At 36.5% G+C, this 19,633-nt stretch overlaps 1 protein-coding gene across 1 annotated transcript; it reads left to right on the forward strand.

Annotated features, from left to right (window-relative positions):
* Nucleotides 1–16,278: 16,278 nt before the first annotated feature.
* Nucleotides 16,279–18,020, forward strand: LOC141618325 (protein FAR1-RELATED SEQUENCE 5-like). Its single transcript, XM_074435429.1, has 4 exons — nt 16,279–16,804; nt 16,941–17,220; nt 17,504–17,634; nt 17,698–18,020. Exons 1-4 carry the CDS (start codon nt 16,279–16,281, stop codon nt 18,018–18,020), a joined length of 1,260 nt encoding a protein of 419 aa, XP_074291530.1.
* Nucleotides 18,021–19,633: the final 1,613 nt, after the last annotated feature.

A 19,633-nucleotide genomic window follows, 5' to 3' on the forward strand; every position in this document is an offset into this window, starting at 1 on the left:
GTTACTCGATCGAGTGCCCCAAAACTCGATTATGGACTCAAAATCGCAAAAACCTACCGATCGAGTCGGCCTCACTCGATCAAGTACCACCAATACGTAAGAGCTACCCGCATATTACGTCGTATACTAACATGCTAACTTTATAAATCACATTATATCATAACAATCATGCTATTAATTGCCACGTTGTAAAAACATTCCATCATGCTATCATTTCATCAACAATGTCTATATATATATAACATTACTTTTCTTTCATCTCATCAACTTCCAATTCGAACATCCAACCGTCAACACATTCCATCACATTGTTACGCAAGTTACTAAGCACACACATGACTCAACACAAATTTCCCCATGTGGCGGTTCAAAGTTGTAGGGCGACCCCGCGACTTTAGGACGTCTCCCAAGCCTTTGCACTAGCTCCTACAACTTTTACCCCGGGTTCATTTTAATTGACTCCCTATGTTCATTAAGTTCATTGGTTACGAGGTTTCGGGATCGTCGCTCTGATACCATTTGTAACACCCCCATACTCCGAGTGCCTTACCAGGACCACTCAGGTATGAAGACATCACCATCTCGGTTGCCCGAGGTATGATAATCAAATAGACAAAACAGAAACAACATTTATTATAAGTAATTTAATGAATAAGTACAATCCTCGAAACCAAACTGAAAGTACAATACATTATTCCAAACTATCTGTTCTCAACTGAAATGTAAATAAATACTAAACTACAACGGAAGACTCTATCGTCATGTCTTGGCCATCCCAGCTATCCCAGTATCATCTCTATACCTGTTCAATATCTGCTCACCATCCCCGAATGGATCACCGCAGGTTTTACAAAACAACACCGGGGTCAGTACTAATCACACAATCAATATAGATAACAACAATAAGACAAACAGACAGCTGAACACACACACACCACCAACTCCCATCATCTCAAATCGACCGTCCCTTTGGGACCCACCGCGTGGGGGACCGCGGCCGTTCCCACCTAAGCCCCGCTCATCGTACGAGCGATAACCCTGTCCATTAATGTGCACATCCCCTTTCGTGGCGGGTTCCACGAAGGGCGAAACTAGGGCGTGAGATCACTCCCGCAAGTGACCCCACTCAGCCGAGAACGCATCTCGAGAGCCATAGAAACCAATCACAATCACAATCACAATCATAATCACAATCATCATATCAAACAACTAATTACAGCACATCACCAATATCCCATTATGGGACTAATACTGAGTAGGAAATCCTACCTGGAAAGCACAACACGCAGACGGTATCTACAGCTGTCTCAAAACGCCTCTTCTACGAATTCTCCTCCTAACATATAACACATAAAGACTACCAATTACTTACTATTCATAAAACCCCCAAATCCTAAATTAGGGTTTGACCAAACCTAGCAAAACATTATATAAATTATACTAAAAGCTTACCCTCGACGCAAGGAATCCAACGACACGAACTACGATACGAACCGACCGTCGAACTCGGGAATTGTTAAGGATGCGATTAAGAAGATGATCGATCGCTTTCTCTCTTAAACAGGTTTTAGGTTTTGGTAAAAGTGAATTAAAACAACGACGATTATGTTTAAATACCCTAATCGCATAATTAACAAAACCCGCGAAAAACTCCCCGTAAATCGGACACTCGATCGAGTACCCAAGGTACTCGATCGAGTACCCCCCTACTCGATCGAGTGCCCCAGCTACTCGATCGAGTGCCCAACAGGTCAGAAACTATTTTGCTTCGCCACTTACCCTTACTCGACAGAGTAAGGCCTACTCGATAGAGTACCCCCAAGACTATAAATACGGAGTATTACAGACTCGAAGTGAGTTTTGAAATGGGTTTGAGGCCCGAAGTTTGACTTGAGATTTGGACAGAGTTTCGGCTTATTCCGCGCTGTTTTAGGCCTTTTTTGAAAATGTTTATATTTTGAAAATGGATTTTATTTTACAAAATTTCGTCATGGTTTTGTTTACAAATGGTGATCACATATATGATAAAAACATACATATGGACATTATAACGGTATGCTGAGTCTATTTAAAGGGTTTTGGCTTAAAAAAGGTGGGTTGCCATACCAAGCAATAAACCCTGGTCTGTGGAGAGGTCCGTGCCAAACATGAGTAAGGTCGGTTTCTAGTCCATTTCCTCGAGTTGTGAAAGCTCTCGATACAAACATGAGTACATACCGCAGTATGGTTGACGCCAATCGCTATCCATCTTTAGGCCCAGATAGGAATTTGGACCGTCCAGACGGGACGATTGGTCGGATGGGTTGGTTTAGGGCCTAGGAAGACAAAATAAAACGACCTAAGAAGGTCGAGTAATGAAAATCGACAATTGTCTCGTATAAACTATTCCCTAACCTTGTTCAAGTTTCACCCTGGGTAACACGTAAGTGTATCATCCCCAGCGGAGTCGCCAAACTGTGGATAAAGGCCACCCGCGCCGCGCGCACCCACGCGTTTGTCTGGTTTTGAGGCGGCGGCACTTCTCCCATGGAACCTTGGTTTTCCAAAGCACGTCATGGGCCGTTACCCATTGGTGAGGCATTGAAACCGGTGAAAGGTTGAATAAGCCTGCATTTGTGGAGTCGCCACTAACTTATTGTGGAAAAATTGAAAACCGTTCGAATACTCGTGCCACGTCAAGACACAAAGAAATGACATGAACGCTAAGAACTCGTTACCCTTAGCATTCTATGTCTAGAATAACTCTCGAGATGCCAATGGACACGGATGTCCAGAGATAACTGGAGTAAGGGGTGAGGGTACGTATTAGGAAGCTCTTTAATTCGAACACCTAATCCCGCCCGCCTCGATAGCGCCCTATACTAATGATTAAGGAAATTGTTCATATTTGATATGTCATCGATGTAATGCATGTAATGCAACAAACATAGATTAATCCTAGCATGTGAAATTAGACTATGTCGGTTAACACGTGTTTTAGCAAACAATTTGGTCGAAGTAAATGTTAGATTCAATACATATGAATGCCATACAATTAAATCATACATAATAATAATGAAAAATGAATTACAATTACAAGCTTTATTTGATCTACGTCAAAAGCACGCTCGAAGACGGGATTTCGAAGAAGAAAATAAAAGGAAAATAAAATTAAAATTAAAATATGAAAATACATCAGATTAGAGGTGATAATACGAATAATAGTTGGTTTAAACCGTAATTAGGAGCTACGTCAAAGCGAGAAAGAGTTCAGAGGCAGAGACCAACCCAGAACAGGCGCAGCATCTGCTGCGTCCTCTGGAAGAGGTGCAGCGCTTCATGCGTCTGTTCTAGAGCTGGGTTCTGGCTGTAAAGTCAGAATCGCAACACTGTTATTGTTCGTTGGTAGATTTGAGATGAATTATCGATATTAGACTCGAATTGAAGTGTTTTAACCGATTATATGTATCTAGACAAGTCAAAAAACGAATCAAAACGAGAAATTACAGCGGTTTACATGATTATGATTATACGATGAACTCGTGTCAGAAATACAAAAAAAAAAACGAAACTTGAGGTTAGATTAAGACGAAACTGGACAAATAAGATCCGGAAGAAAACTTGTGTATCAAATTAGGATTCCAGAACCTCGACATGAACAAGTCGAAACCCGAAGAATCGATTTGAACTAAAACGGCGAAAACCCGCAAGTATTGAATTACTCGGGATTAAGGACTAATTAAACATTGTAATTAAAAGGGGGTTTGTTAAAACATGATTTTTATAGTACCTAGTGATTAATTTTGAGTATCTATGTTAAGATACATTAAATTAGTGGTTAATTAAATACATCAAAAAAATTAGTGTAGGTATATTGAAATAAAGAAGAATATGGACGACGATATAAGAAAGCATCGACATCGGGGACGGTAAGCACTTAATATTTCCGGTTGTAGATACCTCGTTTCTACACCTCCCGCCAACCACTCAGTGATGATTGGGCCGCATGTTTGATACGCGGAACGATTTATGACAGTCCGTAAGTTCATTGTTAAGTGATAGCTCAAACACTCGAGTCAACCCCTGAGTCGTCATCTACGTACTGATACGGTCGTTTTGAAAGTAAATAGAGTTCATTTGGAGTCCGGGTAAAAAACCACTTCATTTTCTAAAAACCGTTTAAATGCCGAGTCGGAATATTCCGGAATGTTCTAGAATTCTCTGGATATTTATTCCTAATTAAAATTAATATTTTAAGTAAATATCTACTGTAATATTGTGTTTTATGGAATAATTAAGTATATATCTACCGAAGTTCCATAATAAAAAGCGGAAATCTTTCTTGATAAGGAGGAAACCTCTGGGGAAATAACGTAGCAGGTGCTGCGCCTCTTCGAAGAATCGCAGTAGTTGCTGCGCCTCTTCTCCAGCCCTCTTTTCACATTTTTCAGAATATTTCCGTGATTTGTTTCCAAATCCGTGTCATTCCTAAACTCTTCCATATGTTTAGTATAAATAGAGGCCTCCGGCCTCCATATTTGGCATGCGATTGTCCCGCCCCTTCTCTCTCTCTCTCTCTCTCTCTTTGCATTCCAGCCTACGTTATTGCCTTTCGACGCCTATGTGCTTGATCAGTCGACTACGTAAGCTCAGATCATTCTGAGTCCCAGTCACTTTGCATAGACCGACCAACTTGACCAACTCCACCTTTAATAAACCTAATCAATCTACTAAATCCTCTAACGAGGGCACTTTCTACGCATATTCAAGTCGAGCAATCACTAAACTTAACTTTAGTCAATCTCATTTCGTCAAACATGTAAGTCTGAGGGTGTAAATCCCATTTTATTATTGTACTTTTATTTTGTATCAATTAATATAGATCTATATTAAAAGCACGTTCGAAAACCTATTTAAAATCCGTCTTTTGAAATCATTTTTACGAAACAGTAGAGGTCAGACGTCGAGAAGAAACGCAGCAGCAGCTGCGCTTCTTTTAGAGGCTGCTTGTTGCTCCTACTCTTCTTCTTCTTCCTCGACTTCCTGCAAATTTCTCCTTTTTTATTTCTTTCGTTTTACTTCATTATTTTTGTTGTTTTATACATTACATTGGGTTTGAGATACATCAATATAGTAACTAGATAAATCAATTTCGTGTAGCGAATTTTGTAGCGATTGCTTATTGATATTGAACCAAGAGAAAATTGTGGCGGTGGTGGAGCATAGTCGGTTACGGCGTTGCTTTGTAGGCCGTTGGTTGAATAAATTAACGCTGATAGGTAGCCATGATGGGTATGTTTGGTGCGAAACTAGGGTCGAGTGAGGAGGAGCGATTCCGAGACGGATAGATGTTGTCGCGCGTTGGTTTATGAAGAAGTATGGAGGCAGATTTTTGATGGTGAATCACCGATTAGTAGGTTTGCTGCCGACGGAGGTGATGGCAGAAGCTGCTGTGCCGGTGTCATTTAATGGCTGGGAATGGAAAACTAGAAAACAAACTACAGAGTAGGGGTAATGGATAGGTGGGACTTTACGAAAAGGAGTAGTAGTAGCTGGGGTATTATCCATGTTAATAAGGACCCTAAATTAGTATGTTCTCACCGAGTGATCGTTCTCACCAGATCCTAAATAATAGGAACCATGAGAACCACTCACAACCCTTGATCCAAACGAGATTAACTCATCTAACACACAAAAATATCGCACAAGTCACAACTAATCCCTTCCCCCCAAAACCATTCTAATCACCTCATTTGACTGAAACCTATTCTCTCATCTTTTTTTTTCTCTCTCTATGATTATCACCGTTTCTCTCTTTCATTTCCAACCACCGACCACCGATGTCACCTGCCTACGACGACGACATGAATTGGCGACGAGACGACTACTCCTGCCCAAGAAGAGTCATTCTTGTTGAATTAATCCTAATTTAGGTAATTCCTGAATTTTACCTAATTCAAAGTAATCGAACCCTAATTCGTCATCTTGTTGAAAATCCTTCATTTCGCTTAGTCGATCATACAAATTGTCTTTTAGGTTCGAATATTACGGAATTCTTTGTGAAATTTTCAGGTAGTAGCTCAAAAAAGTGAATCATGCTGAAATCACCGAGAAAAATCGATTGTTTCTGGTATAGAACTTCTCCTCATATTACGAACTCTTTCTATTATTATTTTATATATTTTTTTTAAAATTAGTTGTTGATGAGTTTTATACTCAAAAATTATTGAAGTTTTGATTACATACTTTTCTACTGTTTATAATAGTTCGAAAACTCATTAATTAACAACTTATTTTTTTCTTATTAAATGTCGCTTATCGCGTTTCCTGCGTCGAAATCAATGTTTTATCATTAATTAAGTTGGATTGTATTGATTTGTTGCTGAAATTGTTTGTCTATCGAGTTTAATCATTGTAGATTTAGCATAGCCGCTGTGTTTTGAGCTATTAAACATGTCAATATGCTTATATTCGTTCGGTTTTGGAAACTTTAGTTTCAAACTTCTCATTACATTTCGTAATTATTTTGATTTTCCCCCCTTTTAAGCTATTTTCTCATCTTATGCAGAGCCCACGCCATAATAGCACTCTGGTTGATTATACTTGGGAGTGTGGGATAGACTCCCTTCGGACCCTTCTCAGAAATGTCATCGTTGTCGTTTGTTCAGAAGGATGCTTCCCAGAGGAATATTCTGTTGACTCGTTGAATTACAGTGTTAGCAGTGCACTGGAGGTGCTTGAATCTGTCAAGGGATATGGTGGGTATCAGAAGCTCTTGAAGAGTCACCAAGATGCTGGTTTTTTGCGAAATGTAATAGTCAGTTTGATGCTAATGGGTTTTAAACCCATGTCTCGAGTGTCATCGGCCACTTAGTGACTTAACTAGCGGTAACTGGTGTACAACATTGGTAGCATATTCTTAAGATTGTTATTTATTCTTAAATGTATCATTCATTGTCTGCTTGTCATTTCTTCAGTTGCAAAAAAGCTTGGAGAATGAGATGAAGGTTCTTGATGATTTGTATATGATTTTTGATAACATGATGGATAAACTTGGGGGTTCCGAGATGGATGACAGTTATGTTGTAATGTGTAAGGACGGTTTAACGAACATGTTTATATTGTATTAGCGAAAGACTGAGTACATTGTGTACTTTTTTCTTAGGGAAAATACGCAGTGGGATGTGCAGTTGGCAATAAAATGCAAGGATTTGCAGAGAAATATCGTGTCGTCTATCTTGACAGCGTTTTTAGCGGGTCGAAAAATGGTGGAACATGAACTCATGAAATGCATATCGGAGGATGTTCTAGGGTAAGAAAAGACGTATCTCCAGGTTATGACCTACTTATTGGGTGGCGAAGCCACTACTAATGCGGGTTTTGCAAACTGGTTGGGAAATAAGGGTTTGGGTTGGGTGGGTTGTTCACTGTCAGTGACACTCTAACATACAATCTCATTTTGCCTTTCTTTTTAATCCCCGTTTGAATGACTGTTAGTTTCGTCCTTTTTTTTTTGGTATTTTATCCCCGTTTGATTGACTTTTTTGTTTTTGATTCCCTGCCCAATAATAATAGTAAGGGTTAGGGTGCAATAGCCTTATCAATGCATTAAGCAGCCTTCTAGATGCTTGAAAAAGCGATATATGTGCATTAAACAACCTTGTACATGCATGAAATTGACTTTTCTAGAAAAGGGTTTAAGATAGCATTAACCAACCCCGCTACCTAATCCTACCCTAAACCCTTGTATGTGCATGAAATAACCTGATATGTGCATGAATTAGCTTTGTATTTTCATGAAAGAACCTTGTATGTGCATGAAATAACCTTGTATGTGCATGAAATAACCATGTGCATGCATGACATATTAAATGGGCTCAGGTCTTCAATTCAAATTTTAAAGGCTTGTCATACACGATGATTCAATTAATTACATTTAAGTGTTGGGTTACTCTCATTTTAGGACATTATTCCCCTAGTTTTAATCCCGTCCCTTAACAAAAGGTTCACTCTTCCCCTCTCGGGTGTTTTTTGTCTTGCTCCAGATATTGGAGACTTCCAATATCTTAGCTGGGATAGTGGAGGTGTATTTTAATGGGAAGGGTGATAATGCCTCTTCTTTTACTCTAACTCCTCATAACAACTGCCCTTACATTTGTAACATGACTGTTAAAAACCAATTTAGAAGGTAACAACTGCCCTAAATTCCTCATTACTTTAATTATTGTTTAAGCCAGTCTTTGGCTTTGTTGCTAGGTTTTGAGGTTGATTAATTAAGATCTTATATATGTGCTGAAGCAGTGGAGCAGTTTCCTTTTTGTGTAAGACCTTTTCAAATTATGCATTCTATTATGCAGTTGGTGTAATGATATGATATCTCTTTTTTATGTAACTGCTTACCTTTTTAGGGTATCTAGTACCTATTTTAATGTAGGTTATAAACACTTTAGTGTGCCTATGACAAATTAGTGTATTATTATCATTTTATTCGTGTGTTTGTTTTAATGTAGCAAATGAAACACAAAGTCATGATACTTTGAGAATTATAATGCTGTCAAGGAGCCTAAGTTGTGATGTTGGTGAAGAGCCTTAGGTATGGTTCAAGTTAAGAGCCTCGGGTATGGTGCAAGTGAGGGGTTCGAGGGCTGATAATTTGTGTACTAACAGCTGTTGGACATACATTTCTGACACTTTTTCTCTGAGGATCAACTATGATTGTTGTGATATTTGTTTCAAGATATTCCTAAATATGAGACAACTGTTGTGGACTTGTCGGCCCCTAAAATTGTTAGACATATCAATATATCAGATGAGTGTTGATGTTTACTGATTCAGTTTGCTATTTTTCTGTTTGCAAGTTTTAACTGTTCAAAGATATAGGCATGGTGCTCTTTAGAGTACATGAAAAACTCAATGCGATTACGAACTTGGAATCTGAAACACTGATTTGTAGGCATCATGCTTAGCTTTAGAATGTATACTGGTCACGAACATTTGGTATTAAGGTAAAAATTTGTGTTTATCGATGTTGTCTAGCGTGTGTCTTGTAGATCGCAAAGAACAGATTGAAAAGCAGGAGGAGAAGGAGCGTTTGGAGAAAGAAAAAGAAGAAAAGCTCAAAAAAGAGGCAGAAAAGGAATCTGATCAAGATAAAACAGAAGACGAGACAAAAGCAGAGAGCGTAACTGAAGATCACAATGCTACTATAAATGATAAAGGCAATGTCAAGGATTCCACCAAACAGGTTAGGCTGAATGTGTATCCTTTCTCTAGGTTGGTGTATTTCATACAAGATGGATTACATATTTCACTCAAATTCCCTGGGAATCAATAATCGATTTGAGTGTATTTTGTCATGGAGCTTTGCTTTAATTCTATATATCAGACACTATTAAGATTGTATCACGAATCAATTGTTAAGTACTCATATTTATAGGCGCAACCATAGTTTCTTAGACTTGTCCTATTTAAGTCTATTCCTTCATGTAATTTAACGTATTACTGGAAAATTTATGCGCCTTTTGTGTGATAGTAATATGTACTATTGAGTACAAAGTTCTTATCTTCTCTGGAAATTTTCTTTTAGAACGTGCTTGATGCTGATAATTACCCTTGAGTTTTTAGACTTGATGGCGTATAGGTTCGTCCTTTTTCTCTTAGTTAAAATCTGTACTATTGAGCCTGATAGTGGTACACGTCTTGACATTTTTGACAATTGTTATATGTTTTAATTTATCTCTTTGGAGCAATTGTGTTATGTATAGCCCTCATTTCATGTTTGTTTAGCGTATATTAAAGGCTATTAGCTCAATGGTAGAGCGATGTGCACATTTTGCACAAAGGTAAGGGTTCGAATCCCATATAGCCTATTAAATAAAATCTCATGATTGCAAGTTGTCGGGATGCAAGCGGTATAGTACAACTAAGATTAAACAGGCCATAATCATAGTTGGGCAATGATGACCAGACTATCATTAGACTTGCACGTGCAGCAATAACGCCAAGGAGGCAGTGCAATAGCTTCGTTGATCAGAATTTCAGATAGTAGCTTATGCTGTTATGCATAGAAACTATGACCATATATTCCGGTCTTTGGCAATCTCAATGTAAAAGAAACACTGGTACTTCCTAGCCAATGTAGGAGTTGAACCCACATCTTGTGCATTGCACAATGCTCTACTATTTGAGCTAATTGGCTTTACGAAATAAGTAAAATGTAAGCATTTGTAATGTAAAAACAGTAATGACGATATCATATTGCCAACGACGCAACACCCCACCTTGTCTCTACTGGGAACTAGACGAACCACGCAAATGTACACATTAGTACTCTAGATACAAAAGTTAGGCCGCTAGATACACAATTTGATACACAAATCGATTCGTGCAGTAATATACATAAGCACACCATGGCATTGAAAGCAAGAATTGGTTAAGGCCACCCTATGGCTCAGATACATTATTACACTTTACAAATGCACTAAATTATAGCACATATACACTATTTCTTCTCAAAAGAGCACAAAAATATAGCTCAGGTACATAAATTATCTTCACGAGTTTACCTCACAAATACACCAACACAAAGCTCAGAAACACGAGTTCACCTTAAATATACAACATATTATAACTCAGATGCACTAAATTATAGCTCAGATACACTGTTTCACTTCACATAAACAAAAAAGAGTATAGCTCGGATACATCAGTTCTCTTCACTAGTTCCCCTCGTAGATACACCGAAACATAGCTCATAATATCTCAGCTATAATTTGGTGCTTTTTAGGCTAAATACCGTATCTAGGTTACACCGGCGAAATACTCTATCCGAGCTAGATTTTGGTGTCACATAAAATTGCGTAAATGAGATTATTGTATAAGAAGAGATTTATCATGTGACAAATTGACTATTGAACACGTTACATAACAAAAAATCGAATAGAAGTCACGATTCTATTGTATAGCTTCAATAATAAAAACATTGAAGTTACATGATTCAACGAAGGAATTGAATTCAACAAGATTATTGTTACAAAGAGAAACACTTATTAATTAGTCAAAGCCTATTTTCAGATTCTAGTATACCTAAACGAAGATTTTTAACAGATTCATGTGTTAATATTGGGCATAAACATTAATTTATGATACAAATCTTAGTTTTTTTTCAAAAATTTGCACATAGATAGGTAATCTCAATACTAATTATTCATGTTTTGGGAAAAAATGCAAATGAAAATATGACTTGAATCGAACACAAACCTCATTAAATGGAGAAGAGTTGATCTACGACATTGTTGCAGACTTGAAGGAAATCGTAGTCGACGAAGTCGCTGTGTTCTTATAGCATGGTTTTTTTTTCCCCTGCAGATTAGAGAGAATTTGGGGGAAAATAAAATAGGAGATTGAGGAGAGAGATACGTAATGTGAGATAATAAGCAAAGTATTTCGTGCCCCGTTACAAAGCATGAGAATAAATCTCAGCTCTTTGAATCTAGTTCGATCTAAGGGTTCTTATTAATCCGAGAAGTTCTCATGGTTCTCATTATGTTAGTGGTTCTCACCGTATATATATATATATATATATATATAAATATATATATATATATATATATATATATATATATATATATATATATATATATATATATATATATATATATAGAGAGAGAGAGAGAGAGAGAGAGAGAGAGAAGAAAGAGAGAGAGTTGGGATCTTGTGAGTTTGGTTTCTTATGGTGAGTTTGTGCTTTGAAGCCTCTGCCACTAGATTATATTAGAGATGAATGGCTAAGATCTAATCTTGCGTGTCATATAAACCACTGTCATTTACTTATTTTCTCTTTTTTCTAGTGTTACTTTTTTTTTACTTTAATTTTTTTTATCTCTTTTTTTTCCTCGTGTTACTATGCTGTTATTGTGCTTTTTTTTTACGACTTTGATTTTTTTTTTCTCTTATGTTTTTCTCTAATTTTCTCATTATGTTACCTTTTTTTCTTTTTCTTTTTGTACCAAATTTTTTTTTTACTTTAATTTTTTTTTACTCTTATTTTTTTACCTCGTGTTATTATGCTGTTATTGTGTTTTTTTTTTACTTTGATTTTTTTTTTACGACTTTGATTTTTTTTCTCTTTTTTTTTACCACGTGTTATTATGCTGTTATTGTTACTCCGCTGTTATTGTGATGTTATTCTACTGTCACTTTGATTTTTTTTTCTTTTTTTTTTACCACGTGTTATTGTGTTGTTATTGTTACTCCGTTGTTATTGTGATGTTATTCTGCTGTCACTTTGATTTTTTTACGACTTTGATTTTTTTTCTTTTTTTTAACACGTGTTATTGTGCTGTTATTGTTACTCCGCTATAATTGTGATGTTATTCTGCTGTCACTTTGATTTTTTTTACGACTTTGATTTTTTTTTTCTTTTTTTTTACCACGTGTTATTGTGATGTTATTCTACTGTTATTCTGATGTTATTCCGGTGTTATTCTGCTGTTATTGTGATGTTATTCCAGTGTAACTTTGATTTTTTTTACTACTTTGATTTTTTTACTCTCTTTTTTTACCGCATGTTATTGTGCTGTTATTCTGGTGTTATTGTGATATTATTCCGGTGTCACTTTGATTTTTTTTACTCCTTTTTTTCCCCTGTTATTCTGCTGTTATTGTAGTGTTATCCGTGTGTTATTGGAGTATTATTCTGATGTTATTCTAGTGTTATTGTGTTGTTATTATAATGTTACTCTAGTACACAATTATTCTAGTGTTATTCTTTTTTTTTGGGGTACATATTATTCTAGTGTTCGCCTCAAAGGTAACACTTTAGAGGAATATCATATGGTATCCTCATCTCGCAAGACTATCTCATCATTATTTAATTCATGAAATTTATTGGATGGCACGGCAACAAATAAGACAATTCGACCAAGGCAGACTCGTATCTTAACAATCTACATATTATGACAACAAAATTGTACCCGTACAAGACCATAGCTCAACATGGCACATATGCATCAACAATCTCCTGCAAAGCACTAGTAAATTTATTTGTCCTTAGTGTGAACAACTTGAAATATAGCTTCAACTTGAGAATTTGAGTCAAATGTTGCTCTGTGTAATTGCTTCGTCAAGGTCAAATGGCCTATTGGTTGCAGCAAGAACAAGGATTCTTTCACCTTGCTTTGTCATCAACCCATCCCAATGAGTCATAAACTTGTTGTTTATCTTCCTCATAGATTCATGCTCTCCAACCCTACTCTGTTGTCCGAGCAACCTCGTCTACAAATATTATTAGCAGCAAGGGTAAACAATGCCCTAACGTTCTTTTCATCTTCACCAAACCATTTAGATGTAATAGTAGACATAGACCCATTTAATTTGTATACACAGAAGCCAAACCTTAGCATTTGTGTAAATTTGGACTTAATTATTCAACTCCTATGTTTTTAAATGAGTAGTTGCCACTTTATTTTGCATACCAAACTTAATTAGCTATACTCGACGGGTCTAATTCTGCTACATTAGGTACCAATCTGAGCTTCCCCTAAAATCATTCAAACAAACACAGATGATACTATACAATTAACAGTTGAAAATCAAAATTAACAAGTTCAAACGATGATTAATCATCATAAAAATGACAATTAACAGTTCAAAATCAAAATTCGCCAACTAAAACGATAATTAATCAAAATAAAAATGACAATTAACAATTCAAAATCAAAGTTTGTCAGTAAAATGATAATTAATCAGCATAAAAACTTCTCGTTTTCCTCCGCCAAGCCAGTGTTTTCGGTGCCGAAAATCTGACAACGTCTCCTTGACTCCATCTCCTCCAGCGACATTTCCGCCGCTCACTCCGCCGTAGATAATTGCGATGTAAACTTTATCGGCCCGTCACACTGAATCACAATCGCTCTGAATTTATGAAGTCGGGTGAGAGAGAAATAAGGGAAATAGGAAACGGGGTGGGCTTGGGGTTTTATCAATTGCAATTCCAATTGATTATAAATTGCAATTCCAATTCCAATTGTTTGGCCGCCATTGGGAGGAGGAGAGAGCAAGTTGAAGAAAATGATATACTGCAAGTTGCAAAAGTGTCCGTGTTTCTTTTGAGAGGATGACTCTTTTTAGTTTATTTTTGAGTTTTAATCTCAGCCGTTGGTTTTCCTTAATCTAATGGCTATGATTTTAAAGCACAAACTCACCACAAGAACCAAACTCACGAGATCCCGCCTATGTGTGTGTGTGTGTGTGTGTGTGTGTGTGTGTGTGTGTGTGTGTGTGTGTGTGTGTGGTGTGTGTGTGTGTGTGTGTGTGTGTGTGTGTGTGTGTGTGTGTGTGTGTGTGTGTGTGTGTGTGTGTGTGTGTGTGTGTGTGTGTGTGTGTGTGTGTGTGTGTGTGTGTGTGTGTGTGTGTGTGTGTGTGTGTATATGGTCGGGGTCACGTACGAACTAAAGTTCAGTACGAACCGTACGAACTAACCCCCCCTATAAAACAGTCGAAATTCTCATCAGTTCTTCAGACACCATTAATGCGATAAAAACACGCGCATCTTGATTTCTTCGTTTCTCTTTCCAACACCATTGTTGCGCATCAATCAAACTCCATTATTGCATCTCGGAATACAATCAAGGTAAGTTTTAATTCAGATTTCGAAACAAATCCAATTTGAAAACTTAGGGTTTGCTTAACAATTTTAACTTGAAACAATTAGATTTTGCTTATTTTTTATTTAAGATGGTATTTTGTCGTTTTGATTGTAGATTTGTTGGTTCATAACTTGATTAACATTATTGTGATCGAAAAATTAGAGTTTCTTTGTTGATAAAACCATCTGATTTTGGTAATAATCTAACAAACGATTTTTTATTTCAGATGGTAATAATTGAAGAAGAAGATTCGGTAATGGCAGAAGTTATAGGTAACTACTGCTGCATGTTATTTGTATCCAGCAAGTTAAAGATGTGTATGTATGTAGATGTATGAATGTGTCTTCAAAACTTGTATTTTATATTTAATTTGAAAGGGGGAAGAGGATTAATATATCGTGATACATTATTTTATTTTTGCTGCTAATTGAGACCCAAAATAAGTTGCTTTTAAAAGTTATGTGTATCTAGGTAGTTGAGGATGTGTTTCTGTCAATATGAAAAAATGTATGATTGTGAATTTGGAGGGAGTATTACTTTAATGACAACGCCGTGTTTGCAACATCTGTCAAAATGTATTCTGAGTTTCCGTATTCATCGACTTAGATGTTAAGGCCTTGTTTTGATTTTGGGATTTTGTTTGGAACATTTGTCAAAGTTGATTCCAGGATTCTGGGATTCTATTTGTAAGCAATGACTATCAATAATGGTCTAAAAAGTGTATATAGCCACCTGAAGGTGTGTTTCTAGAAGCATTTAAAACGGTATCTAGCTACCCTTAGACACCGTAGAGGGAATGGGATGAAAATGGGGAAATAAACAAAGGTAACAAAGTGTATCTAGCTTGACAAAGGAGTGTATATAACTAGGTAAAGGATTGTATGTAACTTGAGAAAATAAATTCCGGGTTTCACTACCTAGGATTTTGGGATTATGTTCGATTCCGGAATTCTGTTTGATTCCTATCTTCTTGCTTATAATGTAAACTGAGTTCTTTCCATTAGCTCAGATATTGATTTTCTATGCAGACATTGTAGAAGTTACTAATGTGCAAGCGTCTTCAAGGAAATCAGTTACTTGTCACTAATGCACTGAATGAACTTCCTTCCAACAATGTACCAGGTATTAACTTGTAACTTTTAATTAATTATTGTATTGTCTAAGAAGCTTGTGTAGGTTGTAACGGATAAAATTACAATCATTTTCTTTTATTTTGTTGTTGTTGTAGCCACCCCCAGAAGTTGATTTCGATAATCAAATAGTGGGATTGTCGAGATGCTCAGCAGAATTAAAACCAGCATTGTGGATGAAATTTGCAACTTTGGAAGAAGGCATACATTTTTACGAGGAATATGCCAAGGTTTGTGGGTTTCTTACTAGGTTAGACTCAGCAAAATTGGTTGAAGGGATTGTTACACACAAGTGGTGCGTGTCTAATAAACAAGGCAAAAGTAATCACAAGGGTACAAAAAGGAAGAGGACCCTTACACGAAGTGGTTGTCAGGCTAAAGTTAGTTTTAGAAGAATTCAGACGGGTGAATATGAGTTTTATGATTTTGTTTAGGTTCACTCACATGCTATGAATACGCCAATAACTATGATACATCTGAAACCATGTAGAGATTTAAACTTGGTTCACAAAAAAATGATAATGGATAATGCCCACGTAAACTATGGTCCTGTGCAAACATTTAGGATGTTCAAACAGTATGTGAAGGGATACAAAAATGTGGGTGCTTCTTTACAAGATTTCAAAAACATTTCAGGGAGTGTTAAGAAATACATCAAAGAATATGATGCCCAGATGTTAATAGAGAACTTCATGCAAAAAAAGGCTATGTCTCCATCTTTCTATTTTGACTTTGATGTGGATGATCAAAGCAGAATAACTAAGCTTTTCTGGGCAGATCCAATATCAATTAAAAATTATGCCCTTTTTGGTGATGCTATTTCTGTTGATGCCACTTATAACTTCAACCAATATAAAATGGTGTTTGTCCCTTTCACGGGTGTTGATAACCATAAAGGTTGCGTTACTTTTGCAGCGGGTTTGATACGAAACAAAAATGCAGAATCATTTTCGTGGTTGTTTCAAAATTTTGTAACGGCTATGGGTGATTGCTATCCTATTACTATAATAACTTATCAATGTAGAGGCATCAAAAAAGTTGTTAAAGGTGTGTTTGGTGACAAAACACGCCATCGACTGTGTATGTGGCATATAATGAAGAAGTTGCCTGACAAGTTTGGTTCATCGATTTGCCAAGACACGACTTTTTTTGAAGGAAATAAACTCAGTTGTTTGGGATGTAGAAATCACTCCAGAAGATTTTGAATCGAAATGGAATTCGATAATTTCCTCATATGAGCTTTGTGATAACAAGTGGTTGAAGAAAATGTTTAAGCACCGTGCTCTTTGGATTCATGCTTACATTAGAGACACATATTTGGGGGGGATTTTGCGCACAATATCAAGGTCAGAGTCTGAAAATAGCTTCTTTGGAAACTTCACCAACCAACATGTCACACTTGTCGAGTTTTGGATGCGTTTCCAAACAAAGAATGGATGCTCGAGAGATGGAAATATTCTAAGGTAATGGTGATGATAAGAACTGTTATCCAAAATTGACAACCCCTCTCCTTTTAGAAAAGCAAGCTTCCGAATTTTACACGATCGTTATATTTTATATTATCCAAGTAGAAGTCCAAGCAGCATGTTATACTTGTGGCCATTTACCATCACCAAACGCAACTGGTGAGAATGATAATATTTCAATAATTGATCGTGAGAAAGAGAAGGAATACAAAGTTGATTTAAGTGATAATAAGTTTTCTTGTTTTTGTAAGATGTTTGAAAGAATTGGGATACTCTGTAGGCACATTTTATGGGTGTTGAAAGATATGGGATTTGATCATATACCTAAAGAGTATTTAGCACTTAGATGGAGCAAATCTGCAACCTCCCACCCTCTTTCTAATGTTGTTGGAAAATCTGTCCTAGCTGATTGTGTGTCAATCGAAAGTCGCTAGAACAATTTAAGTGAATTATGGTCGGAGGTATTTTTTGCAGTCTCACTTGTTGAGGATAATGAGGAACATTCTGATGCGCTATTTCAATTGCTCCGGAATTTCAACGAAAACTTGATTATTTCAGTTAAGTCGGGCAAGTCAAAAGATAAGAAAGCTGATATTGAGATGCTTCTTGGGTCAAAAATTCCAACTGAAGTTACTGTTCTACCACCGAAGAAGTGCAAGAATAAGGGATCGGGAAAGAGGATAACATCAAACAAGGAAAAGGCAGTCTTGGAAAATGCAAAGCCTCTGAGGAAATGTCGTGCTTGCGGTGAAATGAGTAACCATGATAGTAGAAATTGCCCGAGTCGACTCCCTTGAAACTGATTTCAATGGGATTTGTAGATGTCACTCAAAAAAGTCTGTTATGCTTTGTAATGTTATGCTACTCACTTAAAAACTGATTTCAGTGGGTTTTTGGTTTATGTGGTTCATGTAAGACTGGTTTTGTATAAACTTCCAACTTTTTTTTATTTATGTTTTTAGGCTGCTGTTTTTTTTATTGTTTTTATACTGACTATGGACTCATGGAGTATAGAGGGTGTTAGTGTTACACTGTGCTCAATAGGGAGGTGGGCTGACTAGAGTGTATGTAGCTAACGGAAGGAGTGTTACTAGCAGTCCAACAAAGTGTATGTAACTAACTTAGAGAGTGTAACAAGCAGTCGAAAAAAATGTATGTGGCCAACTGAAAAAGTGAATCTAGCAGTTCAAAAAAATAGAATTCCGAAAAATTGAGAAAGCCAAAAGGTAGGATGCAACATCATTTCAATGAACTCTTGAACCTCAAATTACTCCACTCAAATCGCTTATTTGTTTTTTTAGGCTGCTGTTTTTTTCTTTTTTTACTAATTATGGACTCGTGGAGTGTAACTAGCAGTCCAGAAAAGTGTATGGTCACAATGCGTCATTGTATACTTGTGTATAGAAACTAGGAAAACACGTCATCTCTTTTTAGAAATTTAGTCAACTACTAAAGCTTGTCTTGTTTCTATGGTCTTAAATTTTTCATATTCTTAGATGAAAAAAATGGACAAACAATTCTGAATTCTCCTACAAAGATGACATTTGTATCGAACCTCCTTTTCTAAAACAACTGAAGGAGTGTATCTAGCAGTTCAAACAAGTGTAGCTAGCAGTCCAAGCAAGTGTATCTAGCTGCCCAGAGATGTTCAAAGTTATTTCCTTAACTGGAGAGTAGCCAAACTTAACAAAAATATTTCCCTTGGATTGAAACGTTACCAACTTAGTCAACAACAAGTATTACGCCATACACTATCAACAAATTATTCATGTTTCAAGTTCGAAATACTAGACATAGTCACCCAACTTAATCAACCTCTTCAAAGTACAAATCATTATTGCAAGAAAAATAAAAATGTGAACTGATGCCGAATCCCTTTGAAATGAGGCTTGATTAAAAAAAATGATCCAATAATCTTCATCATCAACCATTGTGAAAAATCGCCTGGAGATTAAAAAAAGAATGACATGAGCTTGAATTATTTTAAAGCAACTTATGGATGTGTAAGGTGTAACTAGTGACTGACTATAGTGTTTGTAGCCAACTGAACGAGTGTATCTAGCGGTTCAAAAAAGGCTATGTAGCCAACTGTAGGACTGTATCTAGTAGTCCAAAAAGTATATGTAGCAATCTGAAGGAGTGTATCTATTAATTAAAAAAAGTGTATCAACCTGAAGGACTCCTAAGATGACAAATCAAACAAATAAAAATAGAGAAAGGAATACACGAGAAGTGTTTTTCTCCCATTTTATCAGCCGCAACATAATTTCTCGTCGATAAGCAATCAAATCCTGCAAAATAAAAAAAATGGCAGAAATTTAAGATAAAATTGCAGGAAATTTAAGATAAAAATATATGATTTATCAAGTCCATTAAACTCACTTTGTAGTGTTTCTTGTCCGTCCACAAA

Source organism: Silene latifolia, chromosome X, assembly GCF_048544455.1.
Source record: "Silene latifolia isolate original U9 population chromosome X, ASM4854445v1, whole genome shotgun sequence".
NCBI lineage: Eukaryota > Viridiplantae > Streptophyta > Magnoliopsida > Caryophyllales > Caryophyllaceae > Silene > Silene latifolia.

Bases quoted from the DNA above. Each gene is read 5' to 3' on its own strand.
- LOC141618325 (XM_074435429.1), top strand. From the start codon at position 16,279: ATGGATAATGCCCACGTAAACTATGGTCCTGTGCAAACATTTAGGATG. The intron at 17,221-17,503 runs GTAATGGTGATG...GATACTCTGTAG, and splicing joins AGAGATGGAAATATTCTAAG to GCACATTTTATGGGTGTTGA. The intron at 17,635-17,697 runs GTGTGTCAATCG...TATTTTTTGCAG, and splicing joins AAAATCTGTCCTAGCTGATT to TCTCACTTGTTGAGGATAAT.